The sequence below is a fragment of the Neovison vison genome, chromosome 4, assembly GCF_020171115.1.
Source record: "Neovison vison isolate M4711 chromosome 4, ASM_NN_V1, whole genome shotgun sequence".
Classification (NCBI taxonomy): domain Eukaryota; kingdom Metazoa; phylum Chordata; class Mammalia; order Carnivora; family Mustelidae; genus Neogale; species Neogale vison.
This window is the reverse complement of record NC_058094.1, coordinates 40,158,111-40,177,928: the sequence shown is the minus strand read 5'-3', so window position 1 is coordinate 40,177,928 and position 19,818 is coordinate 40,158,111. Positions and strand designations below refer to the sequence as shown.

The 19,818-nt window shown below is 44.1% G+C and overlaps 1 protein-coding gene across 1 annotated transcript in view; it reads left to right on the top strand.

The window, feature by feature from the left end:
* The first annotated feature begins 5,800 nt into the window (after positions 1-5,800).
* SDC2 (syndecan 2) overlaps positions 5,801-19,818 on the top strand; it is a 103,364-nt gene continuing 89,346 nt past the window's right edge. Inside the window, exon 1 of the mRNA XM_044245248.1 lies at positions 5,801-6,344. Within this exon, the coding sequence (XP_044101183.1) occupies positions 6,285-6,344 (60 nt within the window). The 5' untranslated portion in view covers positions 5,801-6,284. The remainder of the gene's footprint in view (positions 6,345-19,818) is intronic.

Genomic DNA, 19,818 nt, shown 5'->3' with positions numbered 1-19,818 from the left:
TTTTTTTTTTTTTTTATAAATTTCCATCTGAATTCAAAAGGATGGTTCCTTGTTTTCACAATCCAATTCTCTTCGATTTTATTTCAGAATTTGCCATGTTGGAATTTTATACTAGGTTTTTCTTTGGGGTTTAAACTTGGTACGGTGCACATGGTTTTTTAAAGAGAGAATGATGGGTGCTTTGGTTGCCTATGTCCTCTTAATGCTATTCAGTTTTGTTGTTGTTGTTCATACTTTTAGCTACAACAAAACATGTTTCTACCAGTAAGTTTTACCAATACTCAAATATCCTATCCTAGATTATAATTAATAGGTGAGAACTGATTTCTTAAAGGTGTGTGTTATTCAGTCTAAGAGCCTCCGGGAAGGCAACATGGAGGCAGTGTGTGACTCACAGTAGGCAACCAAATATTTGCTAGTGCGGACACTTCTAAAGGGGCAAGTGGGACTTAGCCAGGCAGAGAGCAGGGTGGACAGGTCATTCCAGGCAGAGGAAATACTACTCAGGACAACTAGGATTTATAACAAGTGGCATTTATTGAGATAACTGGCATTGATACTGAGTTCACTAAAGTAACTCACTAAACAGTTTGCCTATGTAGTTCATAAAACTCCACACATTCACCCTGTTATGTCCAATCTACAGGCGAGGAAACTGAGGCTTAGATTCAGTGCCCTGCTCAGGGGTCAAGACCTCTTAGAATACAGCGAGAGGTGGAACTGGGACTCAAGCCCGGGTCTGTCTGTCAGCAAAGCCTGTGCTGTTATCCAGGGCAGTGTGTGGAATAGCAGGTGTAAGAGAATACATTATGTCTCCTTCATGTGTTGGATTACTTCACAACTCGTCCAGGCATGACCGGCATGACCATCTTACCTGTTCACATTTCACTATCTGAAAGAATTTGGTAACATTTTCACACCTAGACATTGTGCACTTTGCTTTCTAGATATTTTAGAAAAATGTTCAATGAAATAACTTCCTGCATTAACCTGTCACGATTCCAGCATTAATACTATTCTAGTCAGAGAAATATCAATGTATTCTATTCTGCTTTTAGAGGTTTTAAGATACCTAGCTCTCCTGAACAAAGAAAGCATTTCCCCTAAGGTAATTCAATAGTTAAACCATCTTCTTCTAATGTGTTTTTTTTTTTTCCTCACAAATCTAAATAATTTTTAAAAATAATCTTTATAGTAGTTTGTCTTCATTAAGACTGTTCTCTACCTACATATACCTTATCCAGCACCAAATGGTGAGGATTTCATTCTATTCAGAGTGAAGATAGTCAAAACTCTGATTCGTTTTCATCTCTGTCTTTGGGATCATTTGTTGACCAGGAACAGAAGCCCTCTTATACCACCTAAAGGAAAACAAACAAACAAACAAAAAAAACCCTACCTTAAGGACAGTAAAATATCTCACAGATCCTAAAGGAACAGATTTGATTTGGGTCTCAAAAGAGCTAGAAAAGGAACAGGAAAAAAAAGTCAGGAATCTACATTATTCTAGAATCACGTGTCCTCTATTTCTACTTCTTTCTGTTTACTTGCTTTATTCTTTCCCCTGTACACCAAACAGTCTATTTTGTTTCATCACACGATGACCCTTTGGCAGTTCTGGATGACTCCCAGGTCAATGTACAGTTGAGCTCAACTCTGAGCTCCTTGGCTGAAATGACCCGAAGGGTGGATCTAATTGGCCAGTGTCCACTAACAAATTGCCTCTCCCCACACCCAGCCCTGGTCTACATAACTGTGATCAAGAGGGTGTGGGACCACTTAGTATACAGTATGTAAGGCTGTCCTTCAGGGCCTTGGAGAGAATAAATGTCTGAGAACAGTGAGTGGGATTAGAGCCAGCTGCCATCAAAGTCACAGCCTACAGATAACCGTAACAAGAGCAGTACTATTTTACATAAAATCATTCAGGATTATATTTTCCAGTTCAAATGGATATATACAAATGCAATGCAAGTGACCTGAATATACCTTTGTGGAGCCTTGCTAAGTTCATATATCCAAGTATGACTCTTAGGTAAATGTTCGATGCCCCTAAATGAAGTAGTCGATACATAATGTTTTCTTTAAAATTTCCATTTCTGACTTTAGGATGAAACTTGAGATGGACCTGAGTCACAGCCTTACAATTTGAAGATGACTCTTAATTTAAAAGTTAGCCAGCTTCTCTGGCAAAGGAATGATGGAGGTGAATGAAGAGAACAGTGGAAATACTGAGGCTAAGAATAGATTATTTTGGATGGCCTGTAGATTTTTGTCATGGCCTCAGCTCACTTGCCATTATTAGCATGGGTAATTGAGAGTTGGCCGGCAGGATTTCCTCTTATTCTCAGGTTCTATCATCTTTCAAGTGAATTTAGACAGGGCTGATTCTACTAAACAGATTTCTAGCTTGAGTCCCTGGTAACAGTCCAGGGACTGGCAAGTGGAGAACAACCAAAAACAACAAAGTGGCATCTTTGTCCCTTTGCAGTTTCCTACTGTGACAGCTCACCTTGGGCCACAGCACCTGCTTGTCCATGGTAATAATGTGATATCACTAGGTACCCTAATGACAGGGTCCAGTGCATCAGCTTGGCTGAAAAATATGTCTCTAGTACCTTTCATTTCTATTTTCTCATGTGTTCTGTTCCTTCTAATTCACCCTCTCTCCCCTTTTATTTACATGTCTGCATCTCTGTCTCTATATTCTGTTTGTCTTCTGTATTTTCCTCCTGGGTTCCTGAGGTAGGTTGTTTATTCCTTCAGCAATCAGTGAGCTATTTGAGGAGTGATTGATTTTGCTAGTTTACTTGCTGTGCCGCTTAAAGCACAGCCCTCAAATGGAGGACCTGAAAACATACATTAAGGGGGAGCCTTTGGCTTTAATCACTTACTACCTTTCATGTATTAGGTATATGCCACAAAGTTCCACGGAATTTTATTCTGTTAAAAAAAGTTGCAGTTAGCGAAAGACACACACAGGCTGCTGCAGACTGAATGTGCCCCTGCATCTCCCTCCCCATCCACCCCCTTTCATAGGTTGAAATCCTCATCTCCAAGGTGATGGTATTCAGTGGTGGGTCCTTTGGGACAGGATTAGGTCATCAGAGTGCAGCCCTCATGGATCACACTAGTGCTCTTATCCAAAGGACTCCAGAGAACTCCCTTACCATGTGAGGACTGGGCAAAAAGAGAGCCATCTATGCAGCAGGAAGCCTGCACTCACAGAATTTACCAGTGCCTTGATCTTGGACTTCTCAGCGTCCAGAACTGTGAGAAATAAACTTTTGTTGTTTATAATCCATTCTATGATATTTTTCTTATAGCAGCCCAAACAGACTAAGACACAGACCTTTGTCATTTCCAAGTTGAAGCATGTTCCTAGCACCATGGAACATCCCTTGGCCCCTACCACCACCCCCACTCAGCATAGGCCACTTTTTTGTACCCAGCTCTTGCATGGGTACTTTTACTCTTAGTGTCTTTTATATCTCCGGGTTATCCTTCTGGTCGTACCTGTTATGCATTTGAACACAAGATCTGAATATTTATTTGTTTTCAAATACCTGATGTTGTATGATTTTCACAACAGTAGCATCCCCTTATTACACATACTCTCAAAGCTGCATTAGTCATTTATAAAACACAGGTCACTGGGAGTCTTGAAAACACCAAGAGCTTGGGGGACATCTTCAGGTGCAAGGACGTATGTGTTCCTTGAACAGGTGCATGTGCTTACTTATTTTTATTGCTGTCTCCCCAGGCTGAATCAGGGAGCAGCCACCATGCTTCTGTTTAAGTAGATGCCTCGATAAACAGCAATAACTTAGAAAGGCAGCAAATGAGTGCATTTCCCCCCTCACTGGAGTTCTGATTTATTTGATGTTTGTAACTGTTGGGGAGAAGGAAGGTGCAGCCTTTCCCAAAGCCGGAGAAGCAGACTAGATCTCTATTGAAGGTAGAGGCAACATTTTATGGCTCTTTGCATTTCTCTCACATTACTCATTTTCCTTTGAAAACTCCTTTTAGAAGACCCTCTCTCCCCAATTTCATGAAATTCTTCAAGATGCAGAGAACCTATCTTAAAAATATGGCTGTAGTTGATCCTTCCAAAAACAAAGATAGACCCACATTGACCCACTGTTGCCAGCTCAGTTTCTGTGGAATTAGAAGCGTTTGATGAAACAACTTCCAGTTCTCCTGATTTTTCCTTTCTTCCTTCCTCCCTCTCTTCCTCCCTCTCTCCCTTCCTCTCTTCCTCCCTTCCCTTTTTTCCTCCGTTGCCCATTTTCCTATTTCTCCACATTACCTCTTGGCCTGTCAATGCCTTGGATTTGCCCCTGGAGAGCTTGGGTAGCACCCAACACCAAAAAGCTGGATACCTCTGACTTTGTGCTGTAACTTTCCAGGTCCCTAAATTTCTTTCTTTGAGATTTATTGCAGTGAAAACTTACTAAGACACTGTAATTCTCAAAGTATGACTATTTTAGCCTAAATTCAAAAATTACAATGGCCTGGTATCTATATATCTGCATCTGTGCATCTTAAAGCTTTACAACTTGTATGCAGTACAGACTGAGTTTTAGATCAAAATTTATTTAATAAACATTTATTGTGTGTCCTCATGTACCAGGAATGAGAATACAGTGGTGAAAAAGACAGAAACGTTCCTGGTCTCCTGGAGTAGGCATTCTAGAAGCAGAATAGTTCCACAAATCATTTACTCCATAAACCAGAGACAAAAAATAGTGTTAGAAACTGGAAGGGAATAGGTATTTGCCATGTTCTGTAGCATACATATCATAGACACGGAACTGGAAAAAAAGTTTCCATCATAAAATATTTCTGATCAATTACTTCTATGCAGGAAACACATGCACCTTATTTTCTTCAAACTAGAAATTACTTTCTCTCTTTTCGTTGAAGTTCTCTTATATGTGTTATTATTCAGGGTCTCAATTTCTCATCAAACTACCCTATTTGTAGCTTCCGAACTTTAACACCCCTATGCTGAAATGGAGCCTAGAAAATGATTTAGGGGCCTAAACTGTGTATGAGGTAGAAATGGTATTTAAGTCCTTACTGAAATTATGAGCTTTGAAAGCGTTGCATTTTAGGTTTTTAGGGGTCTTCCTTCACTCTTTTTTATTTATTTATTTATTTATTTGAAGCGGGTTTTAGGGAGGGTGGGAAATACTCATTGCACGTTTATTGCATTCATTTTCTTTTCTTTTAAAACACAATTTTCATGAAGTTGCGATTTATGACCAGTGCATAATGCGTGAAGGCATCTGTAAAGTTTGTGTGTGTTTTTCCCTCTCAAAGCAGTTTCTTTCTACTGGTCTCATTCTCACGGGCAGAAAAGCTAAATTATGCGTGTCTCGTTGTTTCACCGATCTCTCACCAGAAAAGTGAGAACGGAGTGACAAAATCGAGAAGAAAAGAGCGTGGAGAGGAAAAGGGGAGAGGGAGGGAGAAAAATGAAGGAGCTTCGGAGCGCTGGAGCTCTGACTGCGGACGAGCTGATCCTGAGCGGCCACAGAGCGGAGCCACCGGCGCCCACTGGTCCCCGAAGCTGCCAATCGGGGCGTAATCCTGTAGGAATTTCTCCCGGGTTTAGCTGGGAGTCACACTGCCGCCTCCTCTCCCCCAGACGCCCGGAGGAGCTGGGAGAAGCAGGCAAGGGAGGGAGGGAGGGAGCGGGAGGAGAAGAGGAGTTGGGGGGAGGATCGGGGGAGGAGGATCGGGGGGAGGGAGGCCGTGGCGGAGAGGAGGAGGGGCAGAGCCGCTGAGCCACTAGCCGGGCTCGGACGCGCTTCCCTCCAGATACTCCGGGAGCTCCAGCCGCGCGAGTCGCGCGCCTTCACCGCTCTGCCCCCAAACTTCAGCTGCAGCTACATTCCAAGCCATCTGATTTATTCCTCAAAACCAGCAACGGAACCGCGACACTGGGAAGGAGTCCGCGGAGGAGTAAAACAGCCGCAGAGCAAGAAGAGCTTGAGAGAGCAGCCTCCCCGGAGCACCAACTCGGCTTTGGGAGTGCAGAAACCAACAAGTGAGAAGGCGCCGCATTCCCGGGGCGCAGCCGCGGGCGGCGGGAGCAGGCGCAGGAGGAGCCAGCGAGCGCCCCCGAGCCGGGAGCCCCAGTGCCGGAGCCCCAGCCGCGGTTGTTGCGGCTGCTCCGGTCCGGATCTCTTCGCCCCGGCTGCGCCGGGCGCTAGGCAGTAGGCTTCGTTTCGCCCTCGTTGCCAGCGGCGGCTGGGAGCAGCCGGTCTCCGGAGAATATGCGGCGCGCTTGGATCCTGCTCACCTTGGGCTTGGTGGCCTGCGTGTCGGCGGAGTCGGTGAGTGGACTCGGAGAGGGGCGAAGTGCGAGCCGTTTCGGGTCCTCGTACCCGAGGGGAGTCTGCTGCGCCCGCGGAGGAATTGGGGGGCGTCGCCTGGGGGATCCCCTCACCCCCCGACTTGGCGTTCGGCCGCGGGGAACCGACTGGGACAAATGCGCTCGCTCCTCCACCCCTTTCCCCCTTGCCTTCCGTTCCCGCAGAAATGCGCCGCTCGCCGGAGTTGCCGCGAGGTCCCCGGGGATGAGGGCGCGAGAATCGCAGTTCGGTCCAACCGCAGAGGCCCCTGAAGTCACTCCCAACTTCTTTGCCCTTGCGGGGGTCTTGCAGCGTGGCCCGAGAAGGACCTTGGGAAAAGGGTGGCCAGAGCGCCCGGAGGAGGGCCAGCGAGGGAACCCGCCCCCTCCGCGCGCTCGGCGAGACCCCGGGACACCCTGGAAACTTTGGGGCCCCCTCCCCCCCAAGCTAGCTAGCTTTCCTAGTCAGTTGACTAATAGGAGTGAGGAGATGGGGTCCCGATTTAAGAAATCTGAGAGTGACCGGAGAGGAAAGTTTGCAAAAGTTCTTTTGTTTGATGTTTTCGGTGGCTGGAGCGAGGTAGCAGACACTTCGTGGAAAGGCTGACTCCCCTCTGAGGCCCAGTCCGGGGTCCCGCGGGGGAGGGGGTGCACCGAACGCGCTGGAAAATGCTGGGGGCCCCGACCCCTGCAACCCAGTCCTGCGGCTATCCCCCTCCTCCCTGAGCCGCGGAGGGCAGCCCCGCTGGCCCTCGGGGGCAGGAGGACATGTTAATACGGGTTGCGCTGGAGTGGAGCGTGCAAAGCGAGGCGGGGTGCGGGTGACGCCAAGCTCGGCCGCGGGGCGCCTGCTTTCGGGGATCGAAGCTTCCAGCCTGCCACGCTTGCCCCCGCGGGCCCTGGCAGGGGTGCTTCTGAGGCCGGGAGGAGTCTTTTCTCCCGCGGGGCCGTGCCGCGCGCACCAGCCTCCCTTCCCGGGATCTTGGGTTCTCCTTCTTTGGGTTGTGGTTGTGGGGCCGGAGCTGCTTTCCCTGCGTCGCCCAATGAGCGCCCTCTGAAGGGAGCTGCCTCCTGGGCTGCTTGTCGGTGGCGGCCCCTACCTGGGCGCCCGGAGCTTTGCCCCGCTAGGTGGAAGCCCAGCATCCCCAATTCTGTCTGCAGCCTCGGCGCCTTCTGGGGCTTCGGTTAGGGAGCGCAGCTGTCTGGCCTTTCTAGTTGCCACATCTTCTCCCTTTGTCACCTCCTGACTTGCCCAGGGGTGGTTTTGTGAGTTTCTTCCCCCTTGCCCTTGGGAGTGTTAACCGTCCCCTCCCCCATTTTTTGGAGTTGAAGCAGTTTAGGAGCGGAAAACCTCTTCGACACTGAACATTAGATCAGCGTGGGAGCTTCTGTGTGTGCCAGCAGGTCCCCCCAAACGGTCCTTGAGGTTGAAAAGCGGGTAGAATTGGACACTGTACAGCATAGATGAATCTTTGGGTGCTTGGGCTGTAAAATAGAACTCCGAGCCTTATCGGTAGCTCTCTCTGGCAAATGATCGGTTCATCCGTTGGGACTGGTAATCTCCCAGCCAGTTATGAACTTTGGCTCATTGTACACAGAAAGGGAGAGATTCTCTGTTTATTTCAGAAAAAAACACGAGTGCTCATTTCGTTGCAAAACAGGGCAAAGGGAGAACTCCCTCTGAAGGTTTTCAAGAGAAGCCTGTCGGAAAGGCTGTATAGGCTTAAGGAAGTCCTTTTTCCGCGGAGTCCTGTTCAGGATTTGCTAGGAAGTGTTACTGTTTGGGAATTCTCCAGAAAGAATGTTTCTGTTTTCTGGCTCTCCGGGTTTTTGCAGGGTGGCTCAGTGGGTTAAGCCACTGCCTTCGGCTCGGGTCATGATCTCAGGGTCCTGGGATCGAGTCCCGCAACGGGCTCTCTGCTCAGCGGGGAGCCTGCTTCCCTTCCTCTCTCTCTGCCTGCCTCTCTGCCTGCTTGTGATCTCTCTCTGTCAAGTAAATAAATAAAATCTTTTAAAAAAAAAATCTGACAATGCTCTTTAAAGAAGCTTTTTGCCTGAACTGTCTCCTCCCCCACCCACCCACACCTTTCCCCTGAGCTGTCTTTGCGGTTCCAGTATTTCTCATTTCTGACCAGTTTTAGATGCTTTCCCAAGGACTTCCTTCACTGCGGTAGATACTCCTTTCAGTGATTGGGGTATCATCCTAAAGGGTGATCAGATCTTTTTTAAAATGTCATTTCAGACACTCTAACAGGGAGTCTGTTAGGGGGTTTCAAAGCCCAGGGTGGCCACTAGTCCATTTTCATTACTTTTAGTCTCGGTTTGATGCCAAGCACCCTCCATGTACGTAAAGTTGAAAGACTGCATTTTTTGACAATTAGCTGTTACAGCACATTATTTCCAGGACCTCTTATTTTAATGTGAAAACGACAACTCTCTCCTGGGAGCTAGAAGTGGTGGTTGTCTGAGCCCAAAATCTGTGTTTAGAAGGAGGAAAGGAAAAATGTCTGCAGTTAGTGAATTCTTGAGTTTTCTACTAAGCACAAGGGAAGGTGGGGGAGGGTGGCACAAAGATTCTTGGGAACGAAGGTTCAAAGCTGTCTGTGAAAAGAAGCTGGTGGCCCTTCCTTTCTGGATGCAGGAGACAGTAGGGACTGTCTGTGGTCACCATTCAGACTCCACCCCCCGGCCCCCCTTTCCCCTTAAGGCTTTCACTGCAGGAACACCATGTGAGGAGAAGGACTGACTGAGTGTGGCGGTAGTGATATGCTGCTGTTTTTCTATCCATTTTTTTTTTTTTAAACGTGACTGTTTACCTTTAGAAATAATATATTGCACGCTGCTCTGAACACATAATTTGAACTGGAAATATGTTTAACAAAAGGAAGTGTTTTGGAACTAATGGAATTTTATACACATATTTCAGTGCGTGTAAATTAAAAGAAACTGTCAAGGCATTTGGACTCATGGGTTACCTCTCAGTGCATTATGAAAGGCAGACTTTGGAAAGTTTGCATTAGAAAGAAAAATAAGGGGCGCCTGGGTGACTCAGTCAGTTAAGCAGTTGGGTTAAGCAGTTAAGCGTCTGCCTTTGGCTCAGGTCGCGATCCTGGAGCAGGGTGGAGCCCCGGGGGCTGGCTTCCTGCTCAGCTGGGAGTCTGCTTCTCCTCTCCCTCTGCCCCTCCCCCTGCTCCTCCTCTTTCTCTGTAAAATACATACGTAAAATCTTTTTTTAAACAAGTAAGAAAAATAAAATTGGAACCATATAACCTTTTTCAGTTCTGTAAAAAAAAAAAATTTGGCTTTGCTGGTAATGAAACAAATTACTTTTGCTAGCGAATTTCATAAAAACCTTTCTCTCTTAGTTGGATATTAGCGGTAGGTAGACATCATTTAAGAAAAAAAGATCTTGTAAGATTAGCTTTGCAAAAGTTGGTTGTCCTAAAAGGAATTAGAATATGTCCACAGATTCCTATTTCTAGGACCTGGTAGATGTAGTTTTGGAGGACTGTAAGACGCTTACTCACATGGCATCTTGAATAATCATTAGTTTGGAAAGGATTTCAAAAGATCACCAACTTTTTTCCTGGGCAGGACTAATTCTCAGCTCTCCAGAAGCACTCAGAGATCTGACCGGTCAGCCACAGGTGGCCTGGAGTCTCCTCAGAGTGGCAAAGCGCCGAGGCTGAGCCAGCCACACAGAACATGGACAGCTCTGTCATTAAGGTTTATAGGGAGTCTGGTCAGGCCACTATGTTATTGGCATGTCAGCTGGCACTGATCCAGTAGATGGTGTGAGGAATGTCACCTGCATTTAGATTCTCACAGCACTGTCCCTTTTCCATTGCAAAAGATCAGACTAAATCATCTCACCCATCATTTCCTTCTCACCCTGAAAGAAGACCTGCTGTTTTTGGCACCGTCAGTGGTACCTTCCAGTATCTCAGAATCACCAGATTCTCTTTCATGGAGCAGAAGCCAATATAAAGTTTTAGAGAAACAGAAATCAGTTGGTTAAGCAGCTGCCTTCGGTTCAGGTCATGATCCCAGCGTCCTGGGATCGAGTCCCACGTCGGGCTCCTTTCTCAGTAGGGAGCCTGCTTCTCCCTTTGCCTCTGCCTGCCATTCTGTCTGCCTGTGCTCGCTCACTCTCCCTCTCTCTCTCTGATAAATAAATAAAATCTTTAAAAAACAAAGAAAAAAAAAAAAACAAGAAGCGATGAAGAGCCTTTGCTGAAATAAGCGACTCTGATTTACCTTTTATAGTGAGGTGGACCAGTACCATCATCTTAATTCTAGTTGTTTGGATCTGAATTTTTTTTTTTTAGATTATTTATTTATTTGATAGACAGAGAGAGATCACAAGTAGGCAGAGAGCGAGGGGGGAAGCAGGCTCCCTGCTGAGCAGAGAGCATGATGCGGGGCTCCATCCCAGGACCCTGAGATCATGACCTGAGCTGAAGGCAGAGGCTTAAACCACTGAGCCACCCAGGCGCCCCTGGATCTGAATCTTGAAGACATCCTTGACTCATTCCACTTTGTTGACTTCCACATCCAGTGGACTGCTAACTCCACTTGTGTGTGGTTCATTCCTCAAGTACACATTGGCGCCTACTAAGTGCGTGGGGCGAAAGCATTGAGCAGATGCGGCTATCTCCCGTGGGTTCTTGAAGCTCACATTCTGGTGATCCAGGTAGCTTTCCCCTTCAGTGTTGTCTTTCTTGGGACCTGGGCCTTTACACGGGCAGCCTTGTAGCTGTTCCGTTCATCTAGATGCTCACCTGCTGTTTTATTTATCCTGTACCATTCAGATGGTGTTCCCGTGGTCCACAAACCGCCCGTTTCTTGTTACATGGCATGGAGTCTAAAAATCTCTTCCACATTTATAAGATGCTCATAATATTGCTCCTTCCTCCTTATCCCCACCTTGATCGGTCTCCGTCTTGTCTCCTGCTGCTGGCCCACTGGTTTCGCGGTCATGAACACTCAGGGGACATAGCCTCGTCTGCAGTGTTTCTCGTTTAATATTCTGTTGATCCAGACCCAAACTCAAGATGGGACTTTCGTGTTTGAGCTCTTGTTTTTTATCTTTCTGTAAATGGTACAGCAGATGAATGATGAGAATCATTGGAAGTGTGTGAAAATACAGATCTCAGGGCTTCATCTTGGACCAGCATAGCCAGTGCCCTGGAAGGGGGTGGGGTGATCTGTATTTTTATGAAGCATCTCAGATGGCTATAATGAATCAACCACATTTGGGAGCCATTGGTGTGGGTCACATACTTTCCGCTTTCTTCCTGTGCTGTTTTGTGCTAGTTGGTGGGCTCCCAGCAGTATGTAGCTGTGTGACCTTGGGGGCCCCATAGAGCTGTGTGACCTTGGAGGCCCCATAGAGCACAGAGGGCTTTGGCATGGGAGGCGGACAAGCTGGGTTCATGTGCTGGTATTTTGCCGCTTAATGTGGTAGCACTTGGACGAGAAACTAAAACTCCCAAGTTACTTGAAAAAATACGTATGTACATGTGTATAATTTGGACCTGAATGCCTTCATAACATGATTATTGTGAGCATGTAATGAGGGAGCATAGGAATGGTGCTTGAGGCACAGAGGGTACTAAGTGGTTTTCCTCTTCTTTTCTTGGCCGCTCTTTGCTGGTCTATGAAATCAAAGAGCAGTGGAAAATGCCCTTAAGCCCTCTGACGTTCTAAGACGGCAATTTTCTCTTCTGTTGCGATTGGTGCCACGTGAGGGGAGGGCCCTTTTTGCTACACCTTTGACGCCTGTGCAGTGCTGAGCTTGTAAACACCTGTTGAAGGTCCATATTTAGGGGCCGGTGTCAGTGGATGGGGGCAGCCTGGGTCAATAGGTCCTGCTGAAGCTCATCTTTGCACTGACCGCTGCAAGCAGTGTGGCCCACTGACTCCACTCACCCATGGGGGTACCTGGGCTGGTAGGCCAGTTTTGACTCGCTTTTGACCTCCGTTTCCACAACACTACTGTGTTGGTGGGAAAAATAAACAAGACCTTGAAGTCAAGTCCTGCCATCTTCGCTTATCTCCGTGCTCCCTCCTGAGGGCTTCCACTGAGATCCCAGCACCCCTCGTGGAGAGATACTGCTATCTTGGATGCTGGAGCGCCAAGGGTCATCTAGAAGGAGGTGGCAGGGGTGGTGAGGGAATTTTGGGGACTGAGGGTGCAGAGAGAGAGTGTCTTCTATTTTTTAAGGGGAGAAATGCGTGAAATTTCTCCTTTTAGCCATTTGAGCTCTGGCTCCTACTATTAAGAAATCTCACAGCATTTTGATAAGTCTGTTTCTGGGGCCATGTTAGTTTTAGCAACAAGGTTAAAGGGGTGACTGGCTCTGATTAGGAAAGAACACTGTCAAAATAGAATTGTGAATGTCTGTTTTTCTTGGGTATCTCAAAGAATTGGTAGGAGTAGAAGGGGAGAAACTGTGAAGTCTTTAAAGATATCCCATTTGAATTTCATATTAGCAGTGAGAGGCCAACTGGTATGTGAGAGCCAGCTCATGGTCTTGGACTCCAAGCTATGGAAAATGTTGTTAAAGACAAGATAGGTTTTCACATTTTTTCCCTCTGCTGCCGAATCTGTTTTGTCAAAAATGTCACAAAGATACAGTAAATGTGCCCTTTACAAAGGAGTTAGATGTTTATTTTCTTTTATGATGACACAAGCATATTAAATACAAACAGTACTGATATTTAAGGGGTATGTGCAGTTAATGGAGTTTAGTCTCCTGATAAGAACGACACATGGAAAGAGATATCCAATTATTCAGAGAAAGTTGTTTTTTCAAGGTCTTACCACGAACAAGTAAAAGTTAAATATGTAGTTTCATATGATCTATTATTAAATATAAAGGCAGTAAAAGTGAACGCACGGTATTTAGGCAAAAGTGAGGTTTTACGCACATGTGGTTAATTATCTTAATCTTTCTGAGATGTCAGGTTCCCCATTTATAAAATGATGGGGTGAACTAGGAGAATTTTGTCTTTAATATTTCATTTTTCTATATGCTTCAGGGTAGGATTGGAGAAATGTTAAGATTAACCCAATCAATAAGTAATTATTAAGCTCCTGCCAAATACTTACTATTTTATGTACTGAAGCAGGGAATTCATTCACATTACTGAGAGGTAAGTCATGTCTGATGGCTGATGGTAATCTGTTCATTGGAATTGAGTATTCGTCATGTACGGAGATTACATACATTACTCTGAATGTCCATGATCCATTGTCTAGTATTTTCTCATATATTCGCAGATATAAGCTGGTGTATCATCAAGACCAGTGGATATGATAGAATTCACTTTCACTCTAGGCAAAAAAAACATGACTTGTTGATGTAATTTGAAGGGCTTTTTAAGGCTTAAGTCACTGAGGGACCTCAGGCTCCTCCTTTGGTTTCTGGTCTAGACATCCATTTGCAGAGAGGGGCCTTTCGATGGTGCCTTCCCTCTGGCTCCTGTCTCTTAGTACTGGAGCCCGGTGTAAGTGCTGCGGACACCACAGGCAAGAGTCTAAATGAGTAGGCACTATGGCAGACTGGCTCAGAGTCTGGTCATTGGAGGTGGGGTTGAGTCCCCTTTACTGTGTCACCTTGGGCAGGTCTCTTAATCCCTCTCTGCTCAGTTTTCTTCTCCGTAAAATGGAATATTCTAAAGGTTTTCAGGATGATGTGAGACAGAATTGGTAGAAGCTTTTCGCACAGTGGCATATTCATGCTTTATGTCATGTGTCAGTTACTATTATTCTGATCCGTGGTTTTCTGTCTCCTTAAAGAGTGGGGCTCCATGGGGCTTATCTGATGAGCTCCAACCCAGAGAGTGGCCTGGGATCTGCAGGACGGAGCCTGCCCTTTCCCAGCTGGTTCTCTTTCCTGATTTGGGGAGGCCTAGCTCTATGTTGAGATAGTGGGGATATGTTTGTATTCAGTTTTTCTTGAAATGTGGCTGATGTGAGAGGTTATGTCCTTGGTTATTGCTGAAAGGTTCTTTACTGGGACCAGCTCGATCTGTGAGGGTTAAGATATGAAAAGCCCATTTTTTCCCCAGTAATTTTACCTCTTCAAATCTATCCAAAGGAAATTACCATAGCTGGGTAAATGTGTTTATTGAATATTTACTTATAATAGTTAAAAAAAAATGGAAAGAACCTGAATATACAATAAAAGAAAACTGGTTAAAGATTCTAAATTATCCATTAAACACCACATAACCATTAAAAATGTATTTGAAGAATATTTATAATTTGGAAGCATTGTAATAGATAAAAAGTCTGATATGAAACTATATAGTGAAACTAAGATTATATTAAAAGATTTATATGTATATATGTATACCTAGAACTGCATGTGATGAAATTGTCTAGAACTATGTATACGCTTACACACAGACACAAGTAAAACTGAGTAACTGAGTAAGATTGGTGGATACTACCAGTGTCAATATCCTTGTTGAGATATTTACTATCATTTTATAAAATGTTACCATTGGGGGAAACTGAGTAAAGGGTAGAAGAGATCTCTTTATTATTTCTTACAGCTGCATGTGAATCTACAATTATGTCAACAAAAAATTCAATTTAAAAAAATGGTACTGGACCTAGAGGGGTTTACAAGTATGTTCTGATCCTTGAAGGAACAGTTATTATTACAGAGCTTAGAGCATGATAGAATCTGTTCTCTTTAACTTTATGAGGTTAGCATTACTCTGTGTCAAAATCAGACAAAGAGAGTGTAGGAAACAAACCATAGGCCAGCTTCATTTATGATGCCAAAATTTTAAATTTAACATTCTCAAAATGAGAACAGCAGCTCATTAAAAGAATAACGATGAACCCAAGAAGAGTTTATCCAAGGCATGCTTCAACATCAGAAAAGCAGTGCAGATAAGTTTAAGGGAGATGATATGATCTTCTCAATAGATGCAGAAAATATATAATAAAAGATTATAAAAATGTTAATACAAGGTTCTCTAGTTTCTGGTTAACTCAAAGGTTTACTGTATAAGGGTTAGTACATCTGTGCTGATGGCTCAATTCACTTGACGTGTTTAGGAACCAAAAGATCACTGTTTACTGAGTTGTTAGGCAACAGTCTCTAGTTGCCTGGGTGACAGGTGTGTGACAGTGCAGGAAAGTAGGGGTCATAACATATATAGATTGTAATCCATAGGAACGTGTCGTTCTAGCATTGCCAAGACTCAGTGTTGTGCTCTCCCAAATTAAGATGACACAGGAGATGATCTTGAGGGTTTTGGAGTCAGGTATATTGGGGTTTGGTTTTCAGTATTAACCACCTGAAATCCACATGACCTTGGGGAAGTTTGTTATCCTTTCTGAGTTTGTGTTTTCACTGTAACACTGGGGGGTTATAATATTTTGCCCCTTTGGTTATTTTGAAGATTAGCTTCAATAATAACTGAAAACTTCTAACATAAAAACCTGACCTATAGGACATGTTTTAAACACATTTGATTCTCTTTCCTTTTAGCTTTCAGTTTTGTGATTCTGGAATATATTATACATGCATAAGTATGTATGCATATGTTTTTTTGTTTCTTATTTGCATTCTCACCCTTGACACCAAGGGACATATATTTTCACAAATTTATGACCAGTTTATTTTTTTACCAGGCTGGGTATGATGCTAAATTACACTTTTTCTTTCTGCCATCATCTGCTTCCTGAATTACATTCAGCTAAAACCGAAAATAGACTTGTACATGAGTTGGAAATTCAGTTAAGACTTAAAAATTTACCTTAGGATTTGGGATTATAATTGTAAAATGCTTAAATAAGGTCAACATTGCAATCTTATGTTGTAAATTTATCTGTTAGGTTTGCTGATGAATTAAAATCTTAACCTTACTTCTGTCCCACTTCTGAACTCTTTTAGTTAAGAGTGGTGAGTATTTTTTTTTTTAAGATTTTATTTATTTATTTGACAGAGAGAGATTACAAGTAGGCAGAGAGGCAGGCAGAGAGAGAGGAGGAAGCAGGCTCCCTGCTGAGCAGAGAGCCCGATGCAGGACTTGATCCTAGGACCCTGAGATCATGACCTAAGCCGAAGGCAGCGGCTTAACCCACTGAGCCATCCAGGCCCCCAGTATTTTTATTTTATTATTCAAGTATCCTCCTGCTTGTTTTAAAGTTTGCAGTAGGCCAGGGCACGTTTATGAAAGACAGACATTAGTACCTGTTCTCAATAACCGAAAGAAATCTGAAGAGAATTTTTGCTTTTACGAAGAAAAGGCAAGAAGTCAAAATAGTGCTCAGTGTTCATTTTGCAGCGAGCTGTAATGGGGGCAGCAGGCACCTGAAAAGAGCGACTCCACCAAACTCTTTCCCCAGGTAACACACTCAATATCTCAGCATCAAGCCACCATAGCTTTGACCTGTGTCTGTGAACATCTGTGCTTTCTCTTGATTTCTTTTGTGCATCCATTAGCAAGATGTGTCCTGAGGTATCAGAAAAGCCTAACAGAGGTTATTTTTGGGGGTCTGAAAAGGCTCAAAAGTTTGTCTGTATAAATTACTGATAATGGCTTCTATGCTCTCTGCCATTTTGGTTTTTGAAAGGTTTCATCGGAACCCTCTCTTTTCGGATAGCAGGAGGAACCTGAATTAGATTTGATTCGATTTTGTCGTTGTGTGGATTGGTTATTGACTGAGGTTTTATATTTGGTAAGTTGGTCAGTTAAGACTTAACTCATGTAATGGCACATCCACTAAGGGCAGAGCCCTGGCTGGTCTTAAAAGTTAAAAAAAGAAATGACATGATGCCTGCCTTCAAGCAGCTATCACCGACCTCTTGATTATTTAGGGTAGTTGAAAATGGGTTGGGCCCATGAGTTATACATGCATTATATGTAAAATATGCGTCAGTTTGTTTTTATCTGAGTCTAATTAGACATACTAACCACCAGAACTGCCAAAGACCTACATATCTGCGGTTGAGAAGGATAAGAAGAACCCCTTGTAGAAGAAAAGTCACTGCTTTTCCAGCAGAACAAAGACAAACCTTCTTTGAGGTAGCATGGTGTGTTAGAGAAAAAGCAGAATTCTGTTGATGATCGGAAGACACTTGACTTGCAGATTTTTTTTCCTCTTTCCCCCACCTGTGCTCCAAGGAAACATTTCTGAGTATTAAAACACAAGGAAGACAGAAAGAGTGAGAAATTGTCCAGAACTTCAAGAATTTATTGATGTTTACATCCGAGGAAAAAGAAACCTTACATTTCATCCAGTCTCATTCTCTATACTCTATAAACTTTGGGCTCCGAAAGGCGAGAACTGGACCTTATGTGTCTGGCTAAGATAGTAGTCTTAGCTGATGAATGAAAGAGGTAGAAAAGTGTTGGGGTGGTTTTCCTTGTATTTTTGGGTTCTCCTTTTTCATTATGTAACAATGGATTTTAGAGCTAAAATTGACTTTTAGGGCGAAAACACATCTAGAGAGGTTAAATGATTTGTCCGGGATCACATAATTAATGGGAGAGTTACAATGTTGGGCTTAGGCTATCAGTGATTTGTTAGTAATTTTTTCTTACCATAAATCGTTCCCTTTCTGGGTCCTTCTTCTTCCTCATTCCTGGCATTAATGATTAGCACCCAGTATGCTTAATCCTGGCCTGTGTTTGATGTGTGAATGAAATAGCAAATGGAACATACATTTTATATTATAGGCTCTGCATCAGTGTGATTAATGTGTTCTGTACAAAGTGAGTAATTTAAAATGATGTTTAGATAATTTCTCAATTTGCGGCAAAAATTGTGCCCCGGCAGACTCTGTTACTATCTGCTGCCCTTTTGGCTAATTAGGGGAAGAGAGCAGAAAGCCCTGGGATTTGGAGAAACGAGGGGCTGAAGTCCAGTTGATTTGCAAATCCTAGGAAGATTGTGGAGACTTGCAGACAGAAAAGGAGATGAAAGGTTCTTATCTTACTGGAGATAAGAATCAAAACTAGAAGTAAAGTCCTCATGAATTAATACCACATTTTATGGGGTTAAAAAAAAATACCTCATTTTATGAGGGAAGAAGAGCATTCCTTAGAGGTTTGTACTAAAAATAAACACGTCCCTGCATTTCAGGAAAAGGGGTGGCGGCATGTCTAGTCCAGGTAAAATGGTTCCTTTTGCTGGTTTTGTATGGGATGTAGGGTTGTCTTTTCTCCCAACATTTTCTCTTGAATACTTCTTTGGTAAGTCCAAGCGTAATAACGTAAATATATTTGCATCATGGTTTTTCAGAAAATAAGTCTGTGGGGTGATATGTTTAAGAAAGGAATTTTATTAAAGGACACTGACATTGAAAATTACTACGCAGATGTCCTACTGTGTACTTAGAACTGTGATGGGCACTTTCCGTTCTTGTCTGTAATTGTCTCTCAACTGCCTAGCTGGATCACTGGCCACGACTGCATTTTAGGTGACCTAGCAGAAGTTAGATCCTTGGGTTGGTTGGTTGGTTTGTTTTAAGCTTTAAATAGCTCTGACATGATAATATCATCTTTCAAGAGAGCAGTGAAAGTGTTTAAATGTATAATGCGTTTAGTGTATAAAGTGTTTAAATGTATAATGGGGGCAGGTCCCAACAGTGAAGTGTCAGACCCCTTCCTTTGCATTGGTTGGCCAGATATTCTAGGTCACCCATGTTCTGATTCCTTCACCGATGTGGAGCCTGTTGCTTTGATGCCTTCTCACCACAAACTTATGTCTGGTAATGGGGGATCATATTAGTGGAATTCATGGGGTCTCTTTACATTCCCAGCTCTGGACACTGGACACAGTATCCAGCTGTGTATGACCTTGGGCAGGTGTCTTAGTGTCTCTTGGCCTCAGTTTTCTCATCTGTAAGAAGGAGATTAGTCACAGTAGCCACCTCATGGTGATGCTGTGAGGATTAATGAGTTCCTGCACGTCTCGAGCTTAGAAACATGCTGGGTGTAGAGTCAGCACTGGTCTCCTGTTGATGCTGATTGAAATGGATGGCTGATTAGATGTGCCGATCAAAGAAGAAAGGATCCATTTTGGAGGTTTTGAATCCGAAACTGAAGAAAATGACCAGATGAGAAAAGACAGGGCAATGAGAAAGGAAAGGGGAGGCTGAATTTTTGCCTCTTTCTCTCTTTCCTTGCTGTGACTGTTGTGTGTTGGTGAAGAGAAGGTGTTTTAGCCTCTCTAGGGCTTAGTTCTGGAGAATGGGGGACATGTTCTAGATCACTGACTCTGACCCCTTCCTGCATAGTAAATTCATCTGGGGAAACTTCAAAAAGCTGTGGGCACCTGAGCCCCACCCAGACCTGTTAAATCAGACTCTATCCCAGTTGGGGTGGCGGGCAACCTGCTGTAAAAGCTCCTCAGGTGACTCTAGCTTCCATAAGGTTTGAGAACCAGTGCTCTGGGTGCTTTCTGGTGTTCCTCCAGCTTTGAG